This window comes from Zonotrichia leucophrys, chromosome 1, assembly GCF_028769735.1.
Source record: "Zonotrichia leucophrys gambelii isolate GWCS_2022_RI chromosome 1, RI_Zleu_2.0, whole genome shotgun sequence".
Classification (NCBI taxonomy): domain Eukaryota; kingdom Metazoa; phylum Chordata; class Aves; order Passeriformes; family Passerellidae; genus Zonotrichia; species Zonotrichia leucophrys.
Genome location: NC_088169.1, coordinates 5,059,366 through 5,084,901, shown reverse-complemented (window position 1 = coordinate 5,084,901; position 25,536 = coordinate 5,059,366). Strand labels below are relative to the sequence as shown.

At 45.8% G+C, this 25,536-nt stretch overlaps 1 protein-coding gene across 3 annotated transcripts; it reads left to right on the top strand.

Annotated features, from left to right (window-relative positions):
* The first annotated feature begins 1,202 nt into the window (after nt 1–1,202).
* RIPK4 (receptor interacting serine/threonine kinase 4) lies at nt 1,203–25,536 on the top strand. Of its 3 annotated transcripts, XM_064705596.1 has the most exons (9): nt 5,821–5,885; nt 10,427–10,544; nt 10,636–10,927; nt 18,607–18,755; nt 19,468–19,517; nt 20,534–20,692; nt 21,575–21,681; nt 22,198–22,450; nt 23,390–25,536. In XM_064705596.1, the coding sequence occupies exons 3-9, from the start codon at nt 10,643–10,645 to the stop codon at nt 24,565–24,567; spliced, it is 2,181 nt and encodes a 726-aa protein (XP_064561666.1). In that variant the 5' UTR covers nt 5,821–5,885; nt 10,427–10,544; nt 10,636–10,642; the 3' UTR covers nt 24,568–25,536. The 3 variants fall into 3 exon arrangements, with proteins under 3 accessions (XP_064561656.1, XP_064561672.1, XP_064561666.1); XM_064705586.1 differs by lacking the exons at nt 5,821–5,885; nt 10,427–10,544 and adding an exon at nt 1,203–1,509; XM_064705602.1 differs by lacking the exons at nt 5,821–5,885; nt 10,427–10,544 and adding an exon at nt 2,629–2,713.

Here is a 25,536-nt window from a genome sequence, read left to right as displayed (position 1 = left end):
GCTCCTAGGGAACAAGGCACAGGATGAGAGGCCACAGCCTCAAGCTGCACCAGGGGAAGTTTAGGCTGGAATCAGGCAGAATTTCTTCACTGAGAGGGTGGTCAGGCATTGGGAGGACTACCCAGGGAGCCCCCATCCCTGGAGGTGCTCAAGAAATTGGAGATGGCACTTGGTGCTATGGTTTAGTGACAAGGTGGAGATTGTCCAGAGGATGGACTTGATGATCTCAGACGTTTTTTGCAAACAAAACAATTCTGGGGGTTCTGTGGTCCCTGCAATTAGATCCCAGAGGGATCCAGGCACAGAAATATAGCACTGGGATCATCAAAGCTTCAAATCCCACGGGCAACTAAAACCTAGAGGTGTCTGAGTTCTCAGCAATAGCTTCTCAGAGAGGAAAATCTGTTGCTTCAGAGTGTGCCAGGACAGACAGACAGACAGCAGCCTGGGGCAGGCTGGCTGGAGTTCCGCACTCCAGGCTGGGATGGATGCACGGATCAGGGGACAGATGGACAGGGACCCGCAGGGGAAGGAGAAAAGGCAGGAATGAAGGAGAAAAGTCAGGAATGAAGGAGAAAAGGCAGGAATAGAGGAGAAAAGGGAGGAATAGAGGAGAAAAGGGAGGAATAGAGGAGAAAAGGCAGGAATAGAGGAGAAAAGGCAGGAATGAAGGAGAAAAGGCAGGAATGAAGGAGAAAAGGCAGGAATGAAGGAGAAAAGGCAGGAATGAAGGAGAAAAGGCAGGAATGAAGGAGAAAAGGCAGGAATAGAAGAGAAAAGGCAGGAATGAAGGAGAAAAGGCAGGAATGAAGGAGAAAAGGCAGGAATGAAGGAGAAAGGGCAGGAATAGAGGAGAAAAGGCAGGAGTGAAGGAGAAAAGGCAGGAGTGAAGGAGAAAAGGCAGGAATGAAGGAGAAAGGGCAGGAATAGAGGAGAAAAGGCAGGAGTGAAGGAGAAAAGGCAGGAGTGAAGGAGAAAAGGCAGGAATGAAGGAGAAAAGGCAGGAATGACGTGGCTGGCGCTCCCCTCTCCTTTATTTAACACTTTATTTGTCACAGTTTATTTGTCCCAGCTCCGCAGCGTGCGCTCCCCTCCCACCCCATCGCTCCGGACACGAGCATCGCCCCGGGGCTGCTCCAACCCTGGAACTGCCCCTCTGCTCTGTCCCGGGACAGCAAAAGGAGCCGTGCAGAACCCACCCACGGGCCCGGCCCAGGAAGTGACGGCAGCCCGGGCACACCTGAGTCACTCACCTGGGCGGCAGCGGCGGCGCTGCGCTCCGCGGGCCGGGCGGCTCCGGGCACACGGCGCGGCCATGGCGAAGGACACAGCGGGCCACGGCGGCTCCCCCTGGGCCATGGGGCTGCTCAGAACCTTCGAGGAGAGCGAGTTCAGCAGCTGGGAGAAGATCGGCTCCGGGGGGTTCGGGCAGGTGTATAAGGTGCGGCATCTCCACTGGAAGACGTGGCTCGCCATCAAGTGTTCGCCCAGCCTGCATGTGGATGAGAAGTAAGGGGGGAAAAGGGAATGGGGATATTGTGGGGACGAGGGATTATTCCCAAAGAAGCGCTCCGAGCCCTCGGTCACCCCGCGGATGCGCGGCTGGGGAGCTGCGGGGCGAGCGAGCGCTCCCGGTGTGCAGCCCTGCCCGTGTCACAACCAACAGCACGAACCATGAAATACCCCAAATATCCTGAATTTAGGAGTTCCGATGTCCTGCCTGTTCCCTGGGATGCATGAAATATCCCAAATGTCTTGCCTGTTCGCTAGGAACAATGAAATATCCTAAATGTTCTGCGCATTCGCTGGGATGCATGAAATACTCCAAATGTCCTGCATGTTCCCTGGGAATCATGAAATATCCCAAATGTCTTGCGTGTTCCCTGGGATGCATGAAATATCCCAAATGTGCTGCCTGGTCCCGGGGATGGATGAAATATTCCAAATGTCCTGCCGGTTCTATGGGAATCATGAAATACCCCAAATGTTCTGCGTGTTCCCTGGGAACAATGAAATACCCTAAATGTCCTGCGCATTCCCTGGGATGCATGAAATACCTCAAATGTCCTGGCGGTTCTCTGGCAATCATGAAATATCCCAAGTGTCCTGCGTGTTCCCTGGGAACAATTAAATACCCCAAATGCGTGTTCCCTGGTATGCATGAAATACCCCAAATGTCCTGCGTGTTCCCTAGGAACAATTAAATACCCTAAATGTCCTGCGTATTCCCTGGGCACTATGGAATGCCCCAAATGTCCTGGCAGTTCCCTGGGAACCCTGAACCGCCCCAGTGCCCGCCTGTCCCTCGGAGCCATGCGGAAAGCATTCCTGCCCTGCCCGGCTCTGCGAGTGCCGGCTTGCACGGACCCGCTGCGGCCCCAGCAGGCACCGACCGCGCCGGGATGGGAAGGGAAGGGCAGGAGGATTGGGAATGTGTCTGGGATGCAGGGGCTTGGATAGAGCCAGGTCTGGCTGCCAGGTGCAGGAGTTGTGGCTGATGTGGTTGGGATGTTGGGGTGCGGGCGTGGAGCCGCGGGTTTGGTGTCTTTGGGGCGCTGAAAGGAGTCGGGCTAGGCAATGTGTCCGGCCCCAGGGCAGGGGCAGCGCTTGTCCGTGTGTCTGTCTGCTCGGGATGAGGCCGTGCAGGTGTGTTGTGTGCTGCAGTGCAGGTGAAGGTGCCCCACGGCGGGACTCCCCTGCCCTCTGTCACTCGGTGAGGACGATGGGCTGTGCTGCTCTCACACTGTGATTGCAGAGTCACAGATGGGTTTTGGTTGGGAAAGACCTTACAGCTCATCCCCTGCCATGACCAGGGACACCTTCCACTACCCCAGATTGCTCCAAACCCCATCCAGGGTGCCCTTGAGCACCTCCAGGGACGGGAGCTATGGAGTGCAGGTGTCCTTTCCAGGAGGGGAATTCTGTCAGGTGCAGCTTTAGCAACATCCCTGTGTTTTAGGGACAGTGGTGGCTTCAGCCTCTGTGCACAGGGAGGTGAATACCCCCAAATCGTGTTCCTGGAGCTCTCCCAGCTCCACTTGATCTCTGGGATCTCCACCAGCTCACAAGCTGATTCTGCAGTTCAGTTTTTGAGACGTGGGTTGGCTCGGTCACAAAAGGTTTCCTGTTGGTGCCTTTCCTGCTGAAGGAGGGAGATCAGCCAGCCCAAGACTGAAAACCTTTGTAAACCCATCTTCTGCAGGATTTCTCGGGTACTTGAGCATCTTTTCCAGAATGTGGATTGCTGACTTTGCAGTAGGCATGGCTTGTGAAGTGCAGTAAATGAAATTAAATGTCCTTTGGAGAAGGAGAGTTTACGATAAGCATAGGCTAACTGCTGTCTGTGAATAAAATGGAAAAGACCTTGAACTTGCACAGTGTATTTTATTGTGCTAATGTGCAAGCCCCCTGCTATTAAAACCTTAAAGGAGATTTCAGGTTTGATGCTTATTGATCAAAATAGTACCGTGGCTGATTAATTTTGAAGTTAAGATTAAAACATGTCTGAAAAATAAGCTAGAACTTTTCATTTTTCGTTTACATCTTGAAATTTACTCTGAAAGTTAATTTCCACTCTGAGACAAAGGATGCTGTCACCTATTTTAATATGACTAGTAATGAATTTTATTATTTATTTATTAGTTTAATATTTAATAATTTGTTTTGAGATTTGCTATCAGATCTCTATATTAATATATACCATGTGCAGTAGAGAGCCACCTGTCCCTCCATGGCTGTGAGGTGTGCAAATGCTGGAAGACCATACAAACATGCAGCTCAGTAAGCAAAAAATGCCTTGAGAATTTGGGAACTTTAAGGCCATAGGGCTCCTGCAGCTTCTGATTGATTTTAATAAACCACTCCTTGAAGCACTAATTTATTTTACTGCAGAATCTGTGCTTCAGATGCTTGAGGAGAGCATTGATAAGAAATTGGAGTGTCCCTGCCCTTTGAAAGAGCTGCCCCTGCTAAATAAATGTAAACTGATTTTTAAAATATTTTTTTTTAATTTCTCCTTTGATTCCTGGGCTGTTCTATCAAACCCCTTTCAGGAGATGGTTATGCTGAGACTTTTTACCCAAAACTTTTCTAATAAACCTGTGCTATTCAAATGGTGGGGGGCACAGACAGAATCAAACACAGCCTCTTCAGCTGGCAGGTTGCAACAAGCCTGTGTAATTAGATTGTTAATCCAGCAGATTAACTTGACTAGCTGTTTCTTGGAACCCTGTGAAGAGTTAGAAGAATTGCCGGTGGTATCAGAAACATTAAGTGAAAAGCACAGAGGCTTTTTCTGATGTATTTATTTGGTACCACATTAAAACCCCGTTTGTAATGGCTTGGTGGTGGTAATACCCTGTGGAGTCTCTCTTGCCGTGTTTCTGCAGACAGTGAGAAATTTGGAGTAATTCCCTCGGCAATTATCACATCACAGAGCCAAGTGGCCTCAAGCAGAAGAAAAACTGAATGTAGAGCCAGGAGTGTTTTTTACCTTTAAGCCCAAGCCCTCTCAGACAATCCAGCCAAATTCCATTGCTAACTCCTTATTTGCTCCCACTTTCCTGAGATCTCCTTTCTCTCCTGGGACTCAGGATGCTCTCAGCAGGGGGAAGTTCAAGGTAAATCCAAACTAAAGAATTTTGTGATCCAGAAGTGTGGAGGAGCCTCTCCCCCAGGACTTGCAGTGGAAGTCTCTTCTCTTTATCGGTGTGGTCTGGAGAAAAACAGTGGCAAAATCAACAAAATCCTTTGTTGATTTCTTCTGCTGAACATAAACGTGCTGGCTGTAAGGTGTAACATTTCCTGGAGGGGGAACTTTACTGGAGGTGTTGGCCATAGGATGACTACAGGCTGTGGAGGTGGAAAAAAATTCTTGATTAGGGAAAAAAACCCCAAAAAACAAGCAAAGCCCTACATATTTCTCCTTCTGCACATCCTGGATTTGGGAATGGAGCAGGACTTTGATGTTGAGGAGGTTTTAGAAATGCCTTGCTGGTAGTGGATGCTGCATTTATTTAGGTGAATGAATGTCTCTTCTGTAGGGAGAACCTAAGAGTCACTTTGTTCTCCTTAAAGAGTTGGGGAGAGCCTGGCTGTCCTGTAATCCTCTGCTACCAGAACTGCACAGATCTGTTAGCAGGGCTGGCATCTGTTAAACCTGAAAAAAGGGATTTTCTTCCTTTTTCCCCCCCTCCACCCCAATATTCTGCCCTGACCACACAGTGCTTTCTGTCTCATATTCACATTTTTCTCTGCAAGTCAGCAGTGTGGAAATTGTTAAATATGAACCCCACAGAGCAGAGGCCGCTGTGTGCTCTCCAAACCTCTGCCATGATGCAGGGGAGAGGAATTCTGCGGATATTCAGGGGTGGTGTAATTTGATGGACCCCCATCTGCACCACCAGCACTTTGTGAAGAGGGAGCTGCAATTCCTGCCTGCAGAGCAGGGCTGGATCTCCCCTGGCTGCTCTGTGTCTGGAGGTGCCTCACACAAATGGCCCCAATTACAATTTTTTGAGCTTCTCTGGAGCAATTTTTGGGTTTCTCTGGAGCAACTTTTAACTGCTCAGTCTCAGACTGCATTAGGGAAATGCGATGGTGGTGGTGGGGGAATATAAAACTGCAAGGACTGCCTGGTGAGTCTAAGGTTGTAGTTTTACAGCAGTGTTATCTCTAGGGCATGAAGATTGGATCCATGCAAATGCAGGCACAGCTGTAATTCCTGCTGTTCCTGTGGCAGGGTTTGTGGGACAAGGGCTGGGCCCTGGGGACTGGGGCAGTGGGCAAGAGGAGGCCCTTGTGTCTGCAGGAGCATCCAAGGAATGCAGCCCTGTCTGTCTGATGTGGAGTGGGAGCAGACAGCTCTTTGGAGGGCTCCCATTCAGGTAATATTTCTAATTGCTTTGAAAGTGACTGATCTGTGCTGACTTTTGTGACAGAGGTGCTCTTTTGGCACCAGACCCAGTGCTGGAGCTCTTGATGTGTGGGCCCCTGTCTCCTGGTAATATTTACAGGAGAAAGTGTGTGCAGCCCATCATTTACATGACCTCAGCTGTCCTGGGTGTAACATTTTTTTTTCTTTTTTTAAATCTTTTTTCTTTTTTTTCTTTTTTTCTTTTTCCTTTTTTTTCTTTTTTCCTTTTTCCTTTTTTTCTTTTTTTTCTTTTTCCTTTTTTTTCTTTTTCTTTTTTTTTTTTTTCTTTTTTCTTTTTTTCCTTTTTTCTTTTTTTCCTTTTTTCCTTTTTTCCTTTTTTCCTTTTTTCCTTTTTTCCTTTTTTCCTTTTTTCCTTTTTTCCTTTTTTCCTTTTTTCCTTTTTTCCTTTTTTCCTTTTTTCTTTTTCCTTTTTTCTTTTTCCTTTTTTCTTTTTCTTATACCTTTTTTCTTTTTCCTTTTTTCCTTTTTTTTTCCTTTTTTCCTTTTTCTCTCTTTCTTTGCTTTTTTCTCTTTTTCTTTTTTCTTTTTCCTTTCCCCCCTTTTTGTCCATTTTTCATTGTCCATTTTTTCCCCGCCCCTTCTTTTTCCCTTGTTCTTTCTGTTCCCCCCTTCTTTTCCCCCCTTTTCCTTCTTCTTTCCTCCTCTTTCCCCCTTCTTTTCCCTTTTTTCTTTCTCCTTTATTACAATAAAATTAGGATACCCCACTGCAGTGAGAGGTGAGCGGAGCCAAGGCTCCTAGAGGTGATAATCCCAATTCTTCACCCGCGTGGGTACAAAATAAAAACCAGGCTTAAACCTACAGCTCTGGACTGAGAAACCCCATCAGGAGCTTTGCTTTTCCTTCCCTTTGGATAGCTTGGGATAACTCCTGAGCTCAGAATACCGGAGCAGTCCCATCCCCATCCTTGCTGCATCCTTTGATGCGCGGGATGCGCTCCGGGAGCAGTGCTCAGTGTTGGGGCTCCAGGACTGCCTCGTTCTGTGCCCAGCGCCGGTGGCATCCTCAGGGCGAAGGGAAGGGAGGGGAGAGACCTTTGATCTCTGCCTGCTGCAGGAGATCTTGCCCTAACCAGCTGTTGGTGTTAGTGGCGTTCATGCGAGCGTGCTCCTAATGACTGCCTTGGCTCCCTTCGCTGCTTTTGTCTTTTCTGCTTTCAGAAGGTGACAGGGTCCTTTGGAAAGATGCTTGAAAGCTGTGCCAGGCCTCTGGCTGGTTCAGTTTTGAATGCTCTGGGTATGGAAAATGCTAAGGGTGGTAATTGTTGCATGGGGGCTTTAAACAGGTAAATTACATAGAGGGCACTCACCTGTTGCTCTGTTAATTCATTCAGTGAACTGGGTCTGGCCCAAGCAGAAATGGAGCTTTTTTAAAAAACATTATTTTGGGTGGTAATTGTTGCAAGGGGGCTTTAAACAGGCAAATTACATAGAAGGCACTCACCCCAATGAACTGGATATGGTCCAAGTAGCAATGGAGCTTTTTTTAAAAACCATTATTATTATGAAAGAGAAAATTCTGGTTTTTTTTCTTCTTTCCCTTTCTGCTTTCAGAAGGTGACAGGGGTGCTTTAGAAAGCTGTGCCAGGCCTCTGGCTGGTTGGGTTTTGAATGCTCTGGGTATGGGAAAGTGCTAAGGGTGGTAATTGTTGCATGGGGGCTTTAAACAGGTAAATTACATATAGAAGGCACTCGCCTGTTATTTGGTTAATTCACTCTGGTCCAAGCAGAAATGGAGCTTTCTTTAAAAAAGACATTATTTTAATGAAACAGAAAATTCTGGATCTGGTCCAAGCAGAAATGGAGTTTTTTTAAAAAACATTATTTTGGGTGGTAATTGTTGCATAGGGGCTTTAAAAAGGCAAATTACACAGAGGGCACTCGCCTGTTATTCTGTTAATTCACTCAATGAACTGGGTCTGGTCCAAGCAGAAATGGAGCTTTTTTTAAAAAAAACATTATTTTAATGAAACAGAGAATTCTGGTTTTTTTTCTTCTTTCCCTTTCTGCTTTCAGAAGGTGACAGGGGTGCTTTGGAAAGCTGTGCCAGGCCTCTGGTTGGTTGGGTTTTGAATGCTCTGGGTATGGGAAAGTGCTAAGGGTGGTAATTGTTGCATGGGGGCTTTAAAAAGGCAAATTACATAGAGGGCACTCACCTGTTATTTTGTTAATTCACTCTGGTCCAAGCAGAAATGGAGCTTTTTAAAAAAAGCCATTATTTTAATGAAACAGAAAATTCAGGTTTTTTAGCAAACGCCCCGTTTCCAGCAGCCAATCTGCGCTTTCGGCGATGCTCTCTGAGGCTGTTGCTAGCCTGAGAACATGAGTCTAGTGGCTCTTGTGAGACCTTGGCTGTTGCTGGGCTCTTGCCTTGCCTGGGAGGGCTCAGACAGGTATTTTACATCCCTGACTCCAGCTCAGGTGAATTATGCTGGCTCTGCGTGTGGCTTGGGGGCAAGGAGTTGGTTGTGTTATTCATGGGCGCTCCCTTCCAGCGTGCCAAAGAGCAAACTGGGGACTTGTCTGCAAAGGCAATTATTTCACAAGAGAGTTGCTGTAGGGAGCAGCAGGAGCCAACATGGTTAATGGAAAAGATTTCTCTTATCTTTTTTGTTTCTCTCTCTGCGTAACATGATTAATGGAAAATATTTCTCTTTTCTGTTTGTCTCTCTGCATGTATGTCCCTCTTTAAGCCATTTTTCAGCCTGATCTTGCCTCTGAAATGGGTTTGCTGCTCCTGGCTGGGTCCTGGTGGGAAATGTTACCTGCAGCAGGCTGCAGACCACATTGCCAGCCTTGGGGAATGCCCTGCTGCCCAGTCTGATGGCTAAATGACAGCTCCCAAAATCTGAGAGTCCCTCACAGGCTGTGCTTCAGCTTCTCCCAGGTCATCCAGGCATTGGGGGACACATGAGAAGAAAAGTCTCAGCTATGTGCAGGCTGGACTTAGTGTTTTCTCCTTTTAGAAGTGCACAATGCCACTAGCTGGGCTTGGATTTGAAATTTTAAAACCAAAACAGTTTTGATTGAGCTGGGGATCTCCCATGAGGCTTCCACACTGGTAACTGGCATCACTTGTTGGTGGCACACAGCACAAACTTTGTCCTTTTACTTCAGGTACTGTTGTCCATTAGATAGCTTGCACATCTTTGGGGGCATTGCAGGAGCTGCTGTGTAATAAGAGAGGGTCTGCTCAGGAAATTTTACCTGTCTGACCTCCCTGTGCCCTCTTCTGTGGATCTGTGGCAGCAGCAGTGATGTGTCAGTGCTCAAAGCTCCTCTGGGCAGGGTTCATAATCACTGATAATGCAGTTTTTACAGATTGAAGGGTCTTTAAACCATCAAGTGTGGCCTCTCTTTGTGGGCACAGCCAGCCTGGGGACAGAACCCTTGTGTCCTCTTTCCAGCCTGAGGTCCTGTGGGCTGCTGCAGAAGGCTGTGAGTGAGGTGCAGAAGAAAAGCACAGCAATTAAGGGTCCTGCCCTGGGTGGCTGCAGCTGGGACTGAGTAACACTTACCCCTGTGCAGGGTCAGGCTGGAGTGACCTGTAAACAACCCGGGGTGCTCATTACAGCTGCCAGGCCCAGGCCTGTTACATCACTGAAAATGGTGAGCTGGGAGTTTTGGGCACCTGCTGGGGCTGAGTGAGTGCAGTTTTGGACTTGTCGGAGCTGTATTTTGGGGAGGCTTTTGTTGTGTTGTGTCCCCCTGGTTACAGCCAGCAGTTTGCTCCCCTCAATGGTGGGTCCAAGGATTCTTCTCCCATGGTTTGGCTCTGTGAGCACTCAGGATACACCAGCAGGGCTGCTGAAGAGATGCTGTCTGGCTTCTCTTCTGATTAACACAGCCTTGTGACTCACCAAAAGTTAATTACTTTAGCCCAAGGAGCTCCAGCAGTGTACATCTGGGCTCTAAGTGTATCTTCCTCCTTCTGAGCAGCACAGCACGACCATCAGAGCAGGCAGATGGGCTTTGCACTCAGGATATTCACATTGTAGAAGTGTAGGGCTCACCTGTGCTCCTGCAGCTGGGAGCTGCCTACGGTCCTAGCTGAGACAGAGACAATACAAAGCAATACACTGCATTTCCAGAAGGCTTCCAACTGTTTTAAATTTTTATTCTTTTAATTCATTCAATGAACTGGATCTGGTCCAAACAGAAATTGAGCTTTTTTTAAAAAATATTATTTTAATGAAACAGAAAATTCTGGGTTTTTTTAGAAAATGCTCCGTTAATTATTAATTTTTATTATAGCGTGCATGCTTTTTGTACATTCTTACAAAACTCATAAGTTTACACTTTACTCATTGCTCATGAGAGACAAACCAAGTGTTCTTTGGAATAGGCAGTTGCAGGTTTCTCTTATTTATCCTTCTTTCTTGGTTTCTATGTCAACAACCTTGGTAGAAAATTCTTTCAGGGGTAAACATGGATCCTCTTATCAAACTTCTCTCTGGCTCACAGAAGTCACTGTAAAACCTCTTCCTTCCACAGCCAACCATTGAAAGCATAAACCCCCAAATCAGTAAATATGGAAATACACCTGGGAAAGATGTTCAGGGGTTCAGGCTGGTGAGATGCAGCAGGGGTCAGCCAGGGGATGATGTGAAAGGTGTGTTGGGTTTTATAAGAAATATTTTGTGCTGTTTGGCCTGAGGAGAAGCAGCTGCTCCATCCTTCACCTCCCTCTCTCTTCCACCCAGGGAGCGCATGGAGTTACTGGAAGAAGCCAGGAAGATGGAAATGGCAAAGTTTCGCTACATCCTCCCTGTCTATGGCATCTGCAGAGAGCCAGTGGGCCTGGTGATGGAATACATGGAGACAGGGTCCCTGGAGAAGCTGCTGGCCTCCGAGCCCCTGCCCTGGGAGCTGCGCTTCCGCATCATCCACGAGACTGCGGTGGGCATGAACTTCCTGCACTGCATGTCCCCTCCCCTGCTCCACCTGGACCTCAAGCCTGCAAACATCCTGCTGGATGCCCACTACCACGTCAAGGTACGCACTGGATGCTCTGTGCCAGGGTGTCCAAGCTTTGGATGGTCCCCCAGGTGCAAAAAGGCTGAGAGAAAGCAGCAGCGTTCCTTTGGAATTAGAGAAATGCTCACTGAGCCAACACCTCTGATTCCCATGTTAAAATCCACCCAGATAGAGCCCTTAAAGAAATGCACCTGGTTTATGCACCATTTTATGCATTTTATTTTAGTACATAAATAGAGGTGTGGTTAGGGAAGTTGTGAGAAAACCCCTGAAATTTTAGAAGGATGCAGCTCAGGAACTGCATCTCAGTTCAAACTGCATTCAGGAACTCTAGCAGGACCCATTAGGTCTCAGAACCACAAATTTCTTTGAGAACAAGGGGGAGAAAAGTGGTGTGAACCTCTAAATCGTCTCTGCCACTTCCACAGCTGCTACGATTGCCTTGTTCTGGGTCTTTGTCTGCGCCACTAAATGCACAGATCTCATTTACAGCTATAGCCTGGAGAAGCCTTCCCAGAGGCAGCTCATTTCCATTTGCTCAGGGCATGTACAGTGAGGAAGGATCTCTGTCCTGACTGTTCATGCGTGCCACAGGTCACTGAAAGGAATTTCTTTTGTGGCTGTAACAGCATGAAATTATTTTCGTTATCCGTTTCCAGAGTAAACAGGCAAACTTGTTAGCCTTCTCTGCTGGAGGTTCTGTGGTCAGCTGGACCAAGGAGGTTGTGCTTGCCTTCTCAACTTTCTTTTTAGAGAGCACAGAGACTGAAATACAATTTTTTTTCCTGTTATATTTTTTTAGTGTTCAATTTTTTTTAGCAGTGCCATAATCCATCTGCTCACGGATCAAGTGCTTTTGGTCTTCCCTGTATCATTCTAAAAATGAAGTTTTCATTAAATAAAGACAGATTTCCTGATGTCATGGTAGGGTTGGAGCCTTAAGAGGTGTGTGCCACTAATGAAGCCGCACTTGTGACGGTCTCAGCTTTTTTACTAGGCCTCTTAGTCATTTATTTCTTAGAAGGATTTTCTTTCTGAGGTAGGTGGCATCTGCAGGTGGTCATGCTATTATGACCATAACATCAGGATTTCAACTGTTGAAAGCCTGTTCTCACACAATAGAGCTGAGAGACCTTTGCTAAGTATTTATTTACTTAAAAGTTCATGCTTGCTTGCATAACTTCTTAAATTCCTGATTCTTGACTCATCCATGAGTCCAGATAGCAAGGCTCTGTTTTTCTCACTGTTTCAGGAGGTTGAAGTGCCTGATGCATGGCCCATATCTGGGTGGTGATGTAACATGAGGGGGCAAAGTGCAAAATGTACAAAAATAGAAAAGTCTCTGGTGAAGTCATTGCTGACAACACTGATGTGCTTCTGTACAAAACACATCAGTGTCTTCAGATCCTTTCCATGGAGTCCAGAATGGAATGGTCTAATCCAAACCTTTTCCAGCCAGCAGTCTTTTACACCCACAGGCATCTTGGAGAGCCCTCCAAGAAGCAGAGCAGGCACAGGAACCCATATGCAGAATGAGAGATGAACATATTCTGTGAGGCGCCTTCCCTTTAAAAATGTGGCCCCGAACCTTCTCTTTGTGTGACCTGAAATTTACAATTAAATTTCAGACCCTGCAGCTTGATTTAATGTGCATTTTCTTGCTGGAAGGCTAATGGGAGCTGCTGATTGAAGTGTTTTTAAGTGTCAGCATTAATTTAGTATGTGACCTGTCCCTAATAGAATCCTAAGGTGAGCGAAGAGACGTTGCAGACTGCAAAAGAAGAGTTTGTAGGTAGGGAGGACTTTTACAAACTGTTTGCCCTTGAGCCAGGAAGCAGTCAGTCTTCCAGAGGAGAGCCCTGGAAATGCTGCTGTGCCATGCTGCAGTTAAATGCAAACACACCCTGCTCCTTTTACGAGTGCTGTGCTCACTGCAAAGCCCTGAGTGAGGCTGGTGACTCAGGCAGTGCTGCTGAGCACAACTTATCATCAAGTGGGTGCCTCCATATCATAAAGCCTGGCCATTACATAAGCCTGGGCTGAATTGGGAGGATAATTAGGAGGATGGGCAGGGATATAGATAGACAGATATTGACTTTACCAAAGGCACATTGGGGGATTCCCTGGTGATTTTTTAAGTGTTTGTGTGTAACGTGTAGAGAGAAAGGTTTGCTGGTTTTTGGAAGGTGCACACATCCATCCTCCCTTGTGAGTTGGTGCTGGGAGCTCCCTTCCCTGCCATGTCCTGCTCCATCTTGTTTGCTTAAACACTGTGCTTTCCTTGGCAGGATTATTCCATACCCAGGCAGGCTTTGTTGTCCTCCATGCCAGCCTTTTTCTCTTATTCGCACCACCAAGATCCTCCCTTTCTCCAGTCTTCCTCATATCCAGTCTTCCTCATATCCCATCTTCCAATATTTACATGCTGACATCTATTTCTTTGCTCACCCACATCTTTTGAGCTCACTCCTCAGCTCTGCTGCCCTCCACACACACTCTGGATGTGTCCCCTGAGCTGCTGTGATGTGGCAATCGCTGGCACGGGGGAAGCAATGCCACATTCCAGCGCTGCCCTCGTGGGCTGGGAGTTTGCTCCTTCCCTGCTGCAATGTGATCTCTCCAGGGCCCTGGATAGGAGAATAAACACCCCCACCACGTGCAGAAATCTCATGCCCAGCTTGTTGCCAGCTGCCATGCCCTCGTGATCTCTGTTGCTGCTTCACAGCTCTCCTGTCTTCCAAAATCTCGTGGTCAAGAGTTACTTTTTATTCAGGTGTTAAAAATTAAGCCAACCTGCAGCTTAATACTTTTGGGGGAAAACCTTATTTTTAAGCTCTTGTTTCTCTCACTATCCAGCCTGGGTTTTTAGAGACAAGTCTGACCAGCTGTTTTTCACCTCCTACATTTTGGTTTTAAGGAACTTGAAGGAGAACGAGCTGCTGTCAGCTGTGCACTGGGTTAAGCTCTCTGTAGTTGCTTTTCTTCCCCTCCCCAGTTCTCCAGTTTAAACCAATGTGAAATTTGCTGCTGTGTTGTATACTGTGCTGATGGTGCTGCCTCTGTAGTCTTCACTTTGATTTGCTTCAGCTGCAAAATTTCTGGGAATGGAGTTAGAAGCAGCCTAGTCTGATGGCAAATTTCATGATCAGAAAGCTTCTTCATGTAGGTTGTTAACTGTAGGTACAAGCAATACCCAGAGGCTGCCTGATGTAGGTGGCATAGCCACTTTATCAGCTGCAATTGCTCTCCTGTTATTACAGATGAGGAGAGCCTTTGTTTTGTGTGTCCCTTCTGCTTGTTTCCTACCCTTCCTGATCAAGGTTTCCATGCAGGGCTGTTGTTGCATGGCTCTTTAATCCCAGCCAACAAAGCTGGTTTGCACCTTGATCAATTCTCTGATCGATCTGATTGTGGTGGTAGGGGAGGGAACAAAACCATCCCTATTACAGTAATGCAGATTCAGGATGGATTAAAATGGGTGTTTGGCTTTGGGTTGTTTGTGGTGCTTCTGAAAAGAGCATTACAAATGTCCCACCTGAAACTGGTTTGGAGGAGTTAAAAGTTTCAGGAAAGGTTGGAAAAGGAAGGAAATACAATCTGTTTCAAAAAAGTTTATTTTAGAAGCTAACTGAAGTGCATTCATTAAAAAACCCTATTCATAAAGATATAGGTTTGAAGCGCACATTGTGTTGGTATTTGGAATTCATTTTTAGTCATAATTTTTAGTAGTCCAAATCTGTGACCCGTGCTAATTTCTTTAAAATTTCAGGCATTTTCAAAGAATAAAAAATGTAACAGTCTTTTCCCCCTATCCCCACAAAAACGAACAAAGGAAACATACATCCCCTGCCACCAGACGCCCTAATACCCCACAGAGACAAATGTGGGGGCATTCTCAATATCCAAGTGCAGAGGCTTTGTACAGAGACAAATACTGCATGTTGGAGCACAGATTAAAAATTAATCCAGTAGATTTGATGCAGAAAACCTTTTGGTGAACTCTGTCCCTGAGTCCATTGCAGTGGGTTCTTGAGTTTTCCTTGCAGAAAAATGACATAAAACATCAGGAGCGAAGTGCACAGTTCAGGACATCAGGAGGTGAGAGCAGAGTTCAGGTCAGCCTGTCAGGAAAAAAAAGCACTTTCCAAGCACTCATTTTATTCCTGGGAGCTAGATCCTTGCAGTGCTTGACTGTAGTAGCTGTTGTGGTTATGTGAGTGTATCTTCTAGTTTTAAAACAAAAAAAAATTACAAAATAGAAAAAAATTACAAAAAGCATCTAAAACTTTGTAAGTGAGCATTTTTGTAGGAACTAGAACGGAAAGATCCACGAATGGCAGAAGCAGAGAAAGTCTTGCGTGCATTGAGTTAAAAATCAAACCAAACTAAAAATAAAAACAAATAAATAGAAATCTTCAGATCTCGGAGCCCTTCAGTAGAGTGAGTGTTGCTGGAAGTGGGCAGGAGAACACGTGCAGCTCCTGTCCCTGCTTGGTGCTCACGTGTTGGCTCTCATGCAGCCCTTGGAGGAGCAGAGCTGCCTGAACATGAACAGCCCAGAGCCTGCGTGGGCTCTGGCCAAGGCTCCTTCCCCTTCTCCCAGCTCCCGCCGTGGGTTTTGTGTGGAGCCTCCGTGTCTCCCCTGCTGCTGCCACGTGTGCTTTTGATGGGACCCACCTGAAATCACTGATGTTGGTGCCTCAGGTTTTAGGTTTTATATGTTTCAGATTCTGCTGCTTTAGTGTGTGGGTCTGGGCTTCGTATAAGGGAATGGTGAGCTCTGTGCACAGAGCAGGGAGACAAAACAATTCCTGCTCCAGCTGGGCACCAAGGACAAATGATCCAAATTTCAGACCCAAGAGCATAAACCATGTAGACCCAAAAGAGAAAAACAAGCAGGATGGGACTGCATAACCTAAAGCTGGAATTGGACAATGAATTTCAAGATGCAAATGGAGCAGAACTGATCCAAGGGAGAGACCCTGTGCCCAGTTGTGCATTTTGGGACCATTTTGGTTCATTTTGGGTTCATTTTGTGGCCATTTTGGTTCATCTTGGGTGCAGCCCTGGCTGGGCTCTTGTGCTGCTCAAGGTGTATCCATTGAGGAAATCCTTTTAATAAATCCGTTTTATTCTTTCGTTCTGTCCAGTCTCTGTTCTAGGTCAGCCTACACAAGGCATCAACATGAGGAGTGAGATTGTGGATTCCCTTGGAATTTAGGGGAAGGGCAGAGCCTGGGGTGGGCTGTAGGGACCAGCAAGGATGTGGAGGAAGGAGTGGGGAAGGGTGCTCCACTTTCAGTGCCTCCCCCAGCCAGGGAGTTGCAGAACAAGGTGCCTGGCAAGCAATTTAAAGGCAAACCAGGCGAGCTAAATGGCTGCATCTTCCACCCACTGCACAGTTCCCACTGGTGTTTAAAGAGCCTGCATGACTAAATACACCCCATGTAGTGTGGAAAATTCGCCCTAGAGGAACTAATAAAAGCCACAAAAAGCTGTCTGCAGAATGTTGCTGTTTTGTTGCAGCCTGCAAGATAACAATTCCTCAATTTCCAGTGCTTTCTCCTGCAGAATTTGGTATGATCGAAGCCCTGCTGTACAGGTGATTATTGACATAACACCCAGCCCTTCACACTAGGTAGGGACAGATCCACAAGGTGAAGATTTTGCTAGCCCAGGGAGGGTGTATGCTATGTACCTTAGCTGTTTCTTAGTTTGTAGAGTGATTTTTTCCTGTCTGGAGTGCGCAGCTCTGCCTTAGCCCCCAGCCTTAGATTCACACCGTAGCTGGTGGCTCCAAACACAGGAGTGTCACCCTGCTGTCTGCATTTCATCTTCATTTCTTAACTCAGGCAGTAGGAAACACGCCATTGTTTAGACAAAGAGGGAGGTGTGTGGCTTTAATTATGCCTGGATTTCTTGAGGTGTACACAAGCCTGTGCCTCACGTTAATCAAAGGAGAGCAGCGCTTCGGATCCGTTCAGACTTGCAGGGTTCAGTTCATTTATGAACCTGACACCACAGCCTGCTGTGATGCTGGGCTTGGGCTTTTGTTCTCCTGTGGAGCACCAAGTGCCCCAGACTCGTGCAGGATTTCCTGTGGTGGTCAATTTGGCTCTTTCCAGGGTGACCTGGTGTGTGGATAAGGTTTCTTGCTGCTTTCCTGGGCTCTAATGCTTGGCTTAGTGAGAAATCCAGCAATCCCTCTCTTGAGAGTGTAGCTCCACAAGGATGAGAAAGTATTCCTCCAGATAATTTTGCTTTTTCTTTTTTTTACCCCTTTTCTTTTTTTTTCTTGTATGTGTTTTTTTTTTTTTTTTTTTTTTTTTTGTTCTCAAGTCATTCCCACATTACCCTACAGATTAAAGAGGGACAACAGGCTGGACATACCTGTGTTTTAGGGTGCAGGACTTTTCCAGCTCCTCAGAATTCCTCTGCTGAGCTCTTTGTCCATGGGAGAAGTTCTTGCTGAGGCTGTGTGGGTTGCTTTGTTTGTTTTATGGCATAGGGAGATGCCTTGCTTGGCTGTGTAATGCGCCTGTTCTCCAGGAGGCTGAAGCTGGCAGCAGTTTTCTCCCTTTCCAGTAATGGACACATGTTACAACTGGTTTTGTGGTATCTTTAGAGAGAAACTTCTCAAAGTGTGCCTATTAAAAAAAAAAAAAACAAAGCTTTTTTTTAATTATGCTTGTTGTTTTGAGGGAAAACTTTCTCAAAGGAGAAGCTCTGAAGATCAAAAGGGGAATGAGTCATTGAAAAACCTGAGTATTTATTAGATAAAAGGAATGTATAAGTTAGGGGGAGGGGGAGTCTTATCTGACATGTAGACAAAAATCAGTGGGCTCAGTGGTCCAAAAAGACTTGACTTTTCTTGAAATTACCACTTGGCATAATAGACATTTTTGTCCAGTGGGAAATAAGTAAGACAAAGGAAATTCCTGCCCTATCTGTTTGCTCGATGATTGGTATGCCTTTGAGAGCAAATGAATGCATATTTGCCTGACACTTCAAATTAAAGTGGAGGTGTGTCCTTTTTATAAACTTGCTGTCACTTGTTGTGCTCATTTCAGCTGTGCTCCCTGCGTCACTGCACCAACTTGCTGTATCTCCTGGCTGCCAAAAAGAGTTCCCAGTGTGGCTTTTTGGTGTGTGTGTGTTTCCATTTCGGTTTTTGTAGCACTTGGTGGCTCTGCTGTTGGGCTTGGTGCTCATTGGCATGGTCAGTGTAGCAGGGATACCTGAAAGGGTGATTCTCCAGAGTTCATTGCAGAGCCAGACATTTAAACACCTCATAGAATGTGAGGTTATGTAGGGAAAGGGGGTGGCAGGGCCAATAATTACATTAAAGTAGTTTGCAGTAGCTAAATTCGACTGGTTTAAATTACAATAAATTGTCTTGACTGTTTGTTGTGTTTGCTGTGTAATGGGCTGGCATGCTGCTGCTTGTAAGAACTGCTTGCCTTTATTTTTTTTTTCTTCCTTTAGCTTAACCATAAAGAAAAGCCTACCATAGCATTATGCTTCCAGAGATGTTTTATTGGCTTAATATTTCTGAACAGCCCTTCACTGAATTTGTTGGGTGATCCTGTTGCATCTGTTGTTCTGTGCAGAAAATATTTTGTGAACACCTTGAAAGGTTGATGGTACCATGCACTTTTCTCACCTTCTTCCTCCTCCTTTTTTTTTCTTTTCTTCAGATTTCTGACTTTGGGCTTGCAAAGTGCAATGGCTTGTCCCATTCCCATGACATCAGCATGGATGGCTTGTGTGGCACCATTGCCTATCTGCCTCCAGAGCGCATCAAGGAGAAAAACAGGTGTTTTGACACCAAACATGATGTGTACAGGTTAGTGAACTATGAAAACACCTAAATGCTATTTTAGTAACCCTGTAAAATAAGCCCTTTTTTAAAGCATGAAACCCCTAAATCCAATTTGAGCCTCGTCTTGAAATGTGTCACATTTGCTTTGGGTTTTGCAAAGTCTTTGTAGGGTAGAGGCCTTTTAAAAACTGCAGGTGATCCTGGGTCTTGAAATCATTTGTTGGCAGTGGGAGGCACTCTGCCCACCTTTAATTTCCCTTCTAAAGGTACATCCTGACCTACTTTTTGAGTCTGTGGCAAAATTCTGAGTTATCTTCTGTGGATTTCATCACTAGGTCTTTGGCTCTTCTTTCATGGCAAGATTATTAGGAAAAGGAAATCACAGCTTTAGATTAAAAAGATATCTCTTCTTCTAAATTAAATTGATTTAAGTCATCTTGCAGGGCAGAAGCATTAAATTAAACCCACTGTAATGCTTTCTCTGACTTTGTCAGGGTGGATGTGGAGTGGTTGGCAGCCTCCAGCAAATCCCTGTGTTTGCTGCCTTAGGTTCCTCCCTGCCAAAGCCAGACTTTGAAATCATGGTTCTTAGCTTCATTCCTCTGTGTGTGTGTTCATCAGCTGAATTAGGTGCAAAAGTGGAGGGATAAGGAAAATGAATTACACTTTGGTGAGGTTTTCTTAGTTAAAAGATTTTCTAGATATTTTTTTTACCTTTTAAAAATTTTTTTGATAGCTTTTCCATCGTGGTTTGGGGAGTTCTTACACAGAAGAAGCCTTTTGCAGGTAAGTTATGAGTTATCATGGATTTTTTTTCCCCTTTTTCCCATTGATAAGCACACTTCTTGCCCCACCAGCCCCAGATTTTTGTGCATGACCTCCAAATTCTGACAGTCCTGTGTGGCAGAGACTTTGAAGCTCTCAAATTTTGATCACAAGTTTGAGTCCTCCTTTGTCCTGTGTCATGAAAACAGAACCTGTATTGCTGCAGCAACCCTTGTCTGCACATTTCTTCTTCGGCTGGGGTTTGCTGCACAGCTTCAGATCAGTGTGTGGCAAAGCCACCTTGGCAGGCAGCTCTGCTGTTGTTCAGAGGCAGCTCCTCTGTAGAGAGGTTCTGTAGTTTATTTGTAGATTGTGGGTACAGATTTGTTCCTTAAAAAAAAAAAAAAAGGAAAAAAAAAGAAAAGCTGTCTGTGAGAATAAGCCTTGTTCCACCCTGCAGTAAATGCACCTCAAGAGGCAGCTGTTTATTCTTTATGACTTTCCTGTGTCTGTGACTGGCCTATGTATAGCAAACATGTCCCAGCAAGTTCCAGTCTACTATTGGTTTTTCTCCCAGTGAGGGATTCCTTTTAGCCCAGTGATTGATTTACAGTCGGGAGCTGCATAGCTGCACCTCTTGATTTGTGTTCTTCCTTCACCTTTATGAATAGTTCAGGTACCTGGTCTAAATAAAACCTGAGGTTCTGTTTTCTTACAGCAGATATGGAAATCCAAAGAGAAGTAGCAAAGAACTGTTTGAGGTTTTTTTTCTTTCCTTTTGTTCTTTTTCTTTAATGGTTGGAAAAAGAACACTCACTGAAAATTTTTTCTTTAAATGATAAATGAGAATCAGATGTTACTGCATTAAAAATATCTTGTTGGAGAAGACAACAAAAATTTTTCCCCTATTGATAAGAAATCTAGAAAGAAAAGTGTGAAAACAAATTTTCAGCTTAATGCACTCTGAATGCTCTTGGAAAAAAGAGAAGTTATTCCTTTTGCTGGGCCATCTAAATATGTGTGCTTTTGCTTTGCAGAGGAAAACAACATTTTACATATTATGGTAAAAGTAGTTAAAGGGCACCGCCCAGAGCTACCTGCTGTTTCCAAATCCAGACCTCAGTCATGTAATAACTTGATCAAACTGATGCAAAAATGTTGGCAAGATGATCCTGGTGAGCGGCCAACATTTCAAGGTAAGATTTCCTCTTAACTTGGCTGCCCATTTATTCTGCTGTGAGTCACATTATTGCTCAGGACTCTGCTAATCCTTGGGGTAAAGGCTGAGAAGCTCTGTGACAGAGTAAATAGAGCACATTGTGTGGTGGAGACAATGATACAGGCCACTTACTCATTTGTGGAGGAAGGGATTATCTGAGGACATGTCTGACCATGATGGTGTTATGTAAACACGCCAGGAATAACCCTTGTACTGAGCCATTGGTCCATTGAGCCAGAAATTATGTTTATTATCACTCACTCACTGATAGTGAGTGTCAGGACATAAGCCAAGCTGGAGCTGGTGTGGTTTGCAGTGTACCAAAGCATTGAAGGAACTGGCTCTTGAAATCTGTACATTGAGAAACGGAATTATTTTCTTGTATTGAAACAGTTTGTACAGTCACTTCTCTGCCAGTAAAAGGTCTGAACTTGTCCAAAGCACCTGTTATGAATTCAAGTGTGCAGAGGGATGTAGCTTCATTTAGAAGAATGGGAGAGATTTGCCTCTTCCCTCTCCTTCTCAAACAAGGAATGAGGACTGAAGGGATGAGGAATTCCATCTTTAAAAAAAAAATCTAAATCTGCCAGTAGTACAGTGGTTCCTATTTCCCAGTCCTGCAGTGTGGGCCCTGTGTAACACCAGCCTGGTGTGACTGAAAATGAATTGTTTGGGCAGCCCTGTGTGCCCTTGGCTTGGCTGCAGGCTTGTGCCCACTGGACTGGTCAGCACTGGAGTTCTTCTCCCTCAGCAGCTCAGAGATTTTAAGTTCAGTTGATAGAGGAAGGCAGCAGGGTATCTCAGAAACTCTCCTCCTGAAAAAACCAAGCACTAAAACCTTCTCTTGTTTTCTTTAAAGAAATCACTTCAGAAACAGAGGCCCTTTGTGAAAAACCAGAAGATGACACAAAAGAGATGATAACTCAGGACCTGGACACCAAGAATGCCCCAGAGCAGCAGCCTGAGGTATTTTCTCTTTCACTTTTTGTTCAAACTTGCAGGGTTTTGGGAGGAACAGGCTCCTTTATGACCTGGAAGGTTCCAAGCAACCTTCTTTTTGCTGCTTTTGAGCACCACCTTGACCAATAGAAGTGGGTCTTGGTGAGGGACTGGGATGCACAAATGACAGCAGGGGCATGGACCAGCTCAGGAAAACCTCAGGGCAGAACCAGATGACAAGTGCATCTTGTTCTGTGGAGGGAGAGCAGGACAGTTAGGAAATAAAGGCTGGAACTGTGTGGGTGTGACTGATCTTAAAAACCATCATAGACAGAGGAGCCACAAGGCTTTAGTGGCTCTGTGAGTACTGATGGAAACTGCCCTCCTGCTTCTGAAAAAATTCAGTGACTTTATTCATAGATTTCATTTAATACAGTGCTTAAATGCTACCTGCAAACTAACAAATTTATGCTTCTTCTGTAGGGCCTTGTGCTCAGTTTTATTTGCTGACCTTTCTAAAATGCTTGTGTGCTTCTCTTGAAGGGGATTTGTGCACTATCCCAGAAGAAAAAGGAGCCTGCTTTACCATCAGTTAAGGATTACAGTCTCTCAGAGTTGTTGTCCCAGTTGGATTCGGGGATTTCACAGACTATGGAAGGCCCTGAGGAGCTCAGCCGCAGCTCTTCTGAGTCCAAACTTGCCTCCAGTGACAAGAGGCTTTCAGGAGTTTCATCTGTAGATTCAGCTTTCTCATCCAGAGGATCCCTTTCCCTTTCCTTTGAACGGGAGAGTTCAGGTAATGGTCAAGTTTTCCTTTGTAGTTGTTTGGATTGGGGCATGGGAGTCAATGGGTTAGAGAGCAGAATTACATTCTGGAAATTACTGTTAGCCTTGCTTTCTCTTGCTGTCAGCACTACAAATTTGTTTACTGGAGGTAGTTATTTAAAAGGAAAAAAATAAAAACAAAACAAAAAAAACCTATGTGGTTCCCAAACATGATCTAATGAGAAATAATAAATCTCATTTAGTTTTGTAAAGGAGTAAACTCCCATTAAAGCAATTACTGAATCAGTCATGTAGAGGTTGGTTGGAAGGGAGGTCACTACTAGTCCAGCATCCTGCTTGACATGGGATTAAAGCCACTGCCCAGTCAGGTCAGCTGAGCTTGTGGCTTTTTCAGTTATACTAAGCCTAAACCTCAAGACTTTAGTTTTTGAGAGGACTCAAGCCACCTTCTCAGCAGCCCCTGGGGCCATTGTGATAAAGACCCCCTCACTTTTATTTTTCATTCCAGGGCTGCAAACCCCAGACATCTGTTTTCCTGTTAGGTAAACAGTGGTTAGAGCAGGGAGATGAACCACAACATCCTTTGGTCTTCATGCCACAACAAAGGGAGTTAGTGGGGGCCCAAATCTGACCTGAAAATGTTCTGGGACTCCTGTGAGCAAGGGGTATGAATTGCTGTGCAGGCAGCTCATTGCTGGGGGGGTATAGTTTGATGGGTGTCAGAATTGTGGTGTTGTCTTTTCTATAGAATCTTAGAACAGTTTGGGTTGGAATGGACATTTAATGAGCATGGACATCTTCAAATAGCTCAAGCTGAATGTGTTCAGGGACGGGAAATTCACCACCTCTCTGGGCAACCTGTTCCAGTGTTTCACCACCATGGTAAAAATGGTAATCATGGTAAAATGTTTTTCATGGTAAAAAAATTTTCTTCCTTGTATCCATTTAGATATTGGTACCACAGACATACAGAAGAGGAAGCTAACGGAGGCCATTTTATCTGGAGATACCAGCAAGCTGATGAAGATCCTTCAGCCTCAAGATGTTGATATTGTTTTAGATGGGAACTCCAGCCTTCTGCACTTGGCTGTTGAAGCAGGTCAAGAAGAATGTGTCAAATGGCTCCTGCTGTACAATGCCAACCCTAACCTCACCAACAAGAAAGGGTCCACCCCTCTTCACATAGCCATCGAGAAGAAATTCAAAAGCATCGTGGAACTGATTATGGCCAGGAAAATCAACGTCAATGCCAAAGACGAGGACCAGTGGACCGCTCTCCACTTTGCTGCCCAGAACGGGGATGACTTCAGCACCAAAATGCTGCTTGACAAGAACGCATCCTTGAACGAGGTGGATTTTGAGGGCAGAGCCCCCATCCACATAGCCTGCCAGTACGGCCAGGAGAACATCGTGCGCATCCTGCTGAGGAGAGGCGTCAACGTCAACATCAAGGGCAAGGACGACTGGGTGCCCCTTCACTACGCTGCCTGGCAGGGCCACCTGCCCATCGTGAAGCTGCTGGCCAAGCAGCGCGGTGCCGACGTCAACGTGCAGACCGTGGATGGGAGGACCTCGCTGCACCTGGCCGCCCAGCGGGGTCACTACCGCGTGGCCCGGCTCCTCATCGACCTGGAGTCGGACGTCAACGTGCGCAATGGGCTCCTGCAGACTGCTCTGCACATCGCCGCTGAGACCGGCCACACCAGCACCTCCAGGCTGCTCCTCAAGCACGGGGCAGACATGGAGGCCGCCACGGCTGAGGGATACACAGCCCTGCACTTGGCGTCGCGCAGCGGCCACTTGGCCACGACGAAGCTGCTGATGGATGAGAGGGCCAGCGTGCTAGCCAGAGGGCCTTTAAACAGGACAGCGCTGCACCTTGCCGCGGAAAATGGGCACTCTGAGGTGGTGGAAGAACTTGTCAGTGCGGAGAATATCGATATTTCTGACAGCGAGGGGTTCACGGCTCTGCACCTGGCTGCGCGAGGGGGGCATGCCAAAGCAGTGGAGGTTCTCCTCAAGCACGGGGCCCACACTGACATGCCGAGACCCAAGGGTCAGGCCCCGCTCCCTCCTGCTCAGCACAGCAGGAATAACTCACTTACGGTGTTGTTAAGTGACACTTAAGCCAAAGATGCCCAGTGGTGCTTTTTGACTTGGTGTGAGGAGGCTGCTGGAGCTCAGGGCCTTCTCCAGCTGTGCAGGGATGTGCTCACCAGCGGTGGCAGATGATGGACTGAGGTGTTTGAGTGGAACTGAGGCCAGGTGCTGCAATCTACCATGGTCTGTCACTCATTCCATGCCTGCCCAACCTGCCTGGATCCGGACATTCCCCTCCCCAAGGACGTTGTGAGAGAAGGATGCAACTTGTGTGCTCTCCCTGCCTTTTTTTTTTTCTTATGTGCCAAACTAATTTAAGAACTAACATTATGCTTTTTTTTATTTTCATCAAAGCAAAAAGAAAAAAAAAAGATGGCATAGATTTGTGGTTCATTATTTTCATCAAAGTAAAAAGAAAAAAAAAAAGATGGCATAGATTTGTGGTTCATTGATATTTTGGGCTGAAAGCCACCAGTGTAGAATAAGCATAACAGCAGTCTGCTGGAAAATAATGCAGGAGTTGAGGAAAGGGCTGTTTAAGGTACAGTTAATCACATTTCTGCTACGTTTTTTAATGGAGACATTGATTACAGATTTCCACATACCCAAAGTTTATGAGGCAGACTTAATAACAAGGCAGGATTAAAAAAAAATTAAGCAGAAGTAAAAGCTTAACACTGCTGTCTTCATGTACAGTACTCCCTTGTAAGTATCCTGAGATCAGTAAACTGGATTAGGTGCTTAGTGGTTTGTCTTAAATGAGCAAGTAAAGAGCTGAAATTCGTACTGGACTGGAACTGGATGGTCTGTTCTAACACCATTGTACCAATTTGTAAAACACTGTTTGGAGAGGCTGATGATAGAATTGATATACTGTGTATATAGGATTTCTACCTGTTGTACGCTTTTTTCTACTGAAGAAAATAGATTGCTTAGAGTGGGTATGTTTTAATACACCTTTTAATTTCACTCTTTTCGAAGTACAAATGTGGCCTG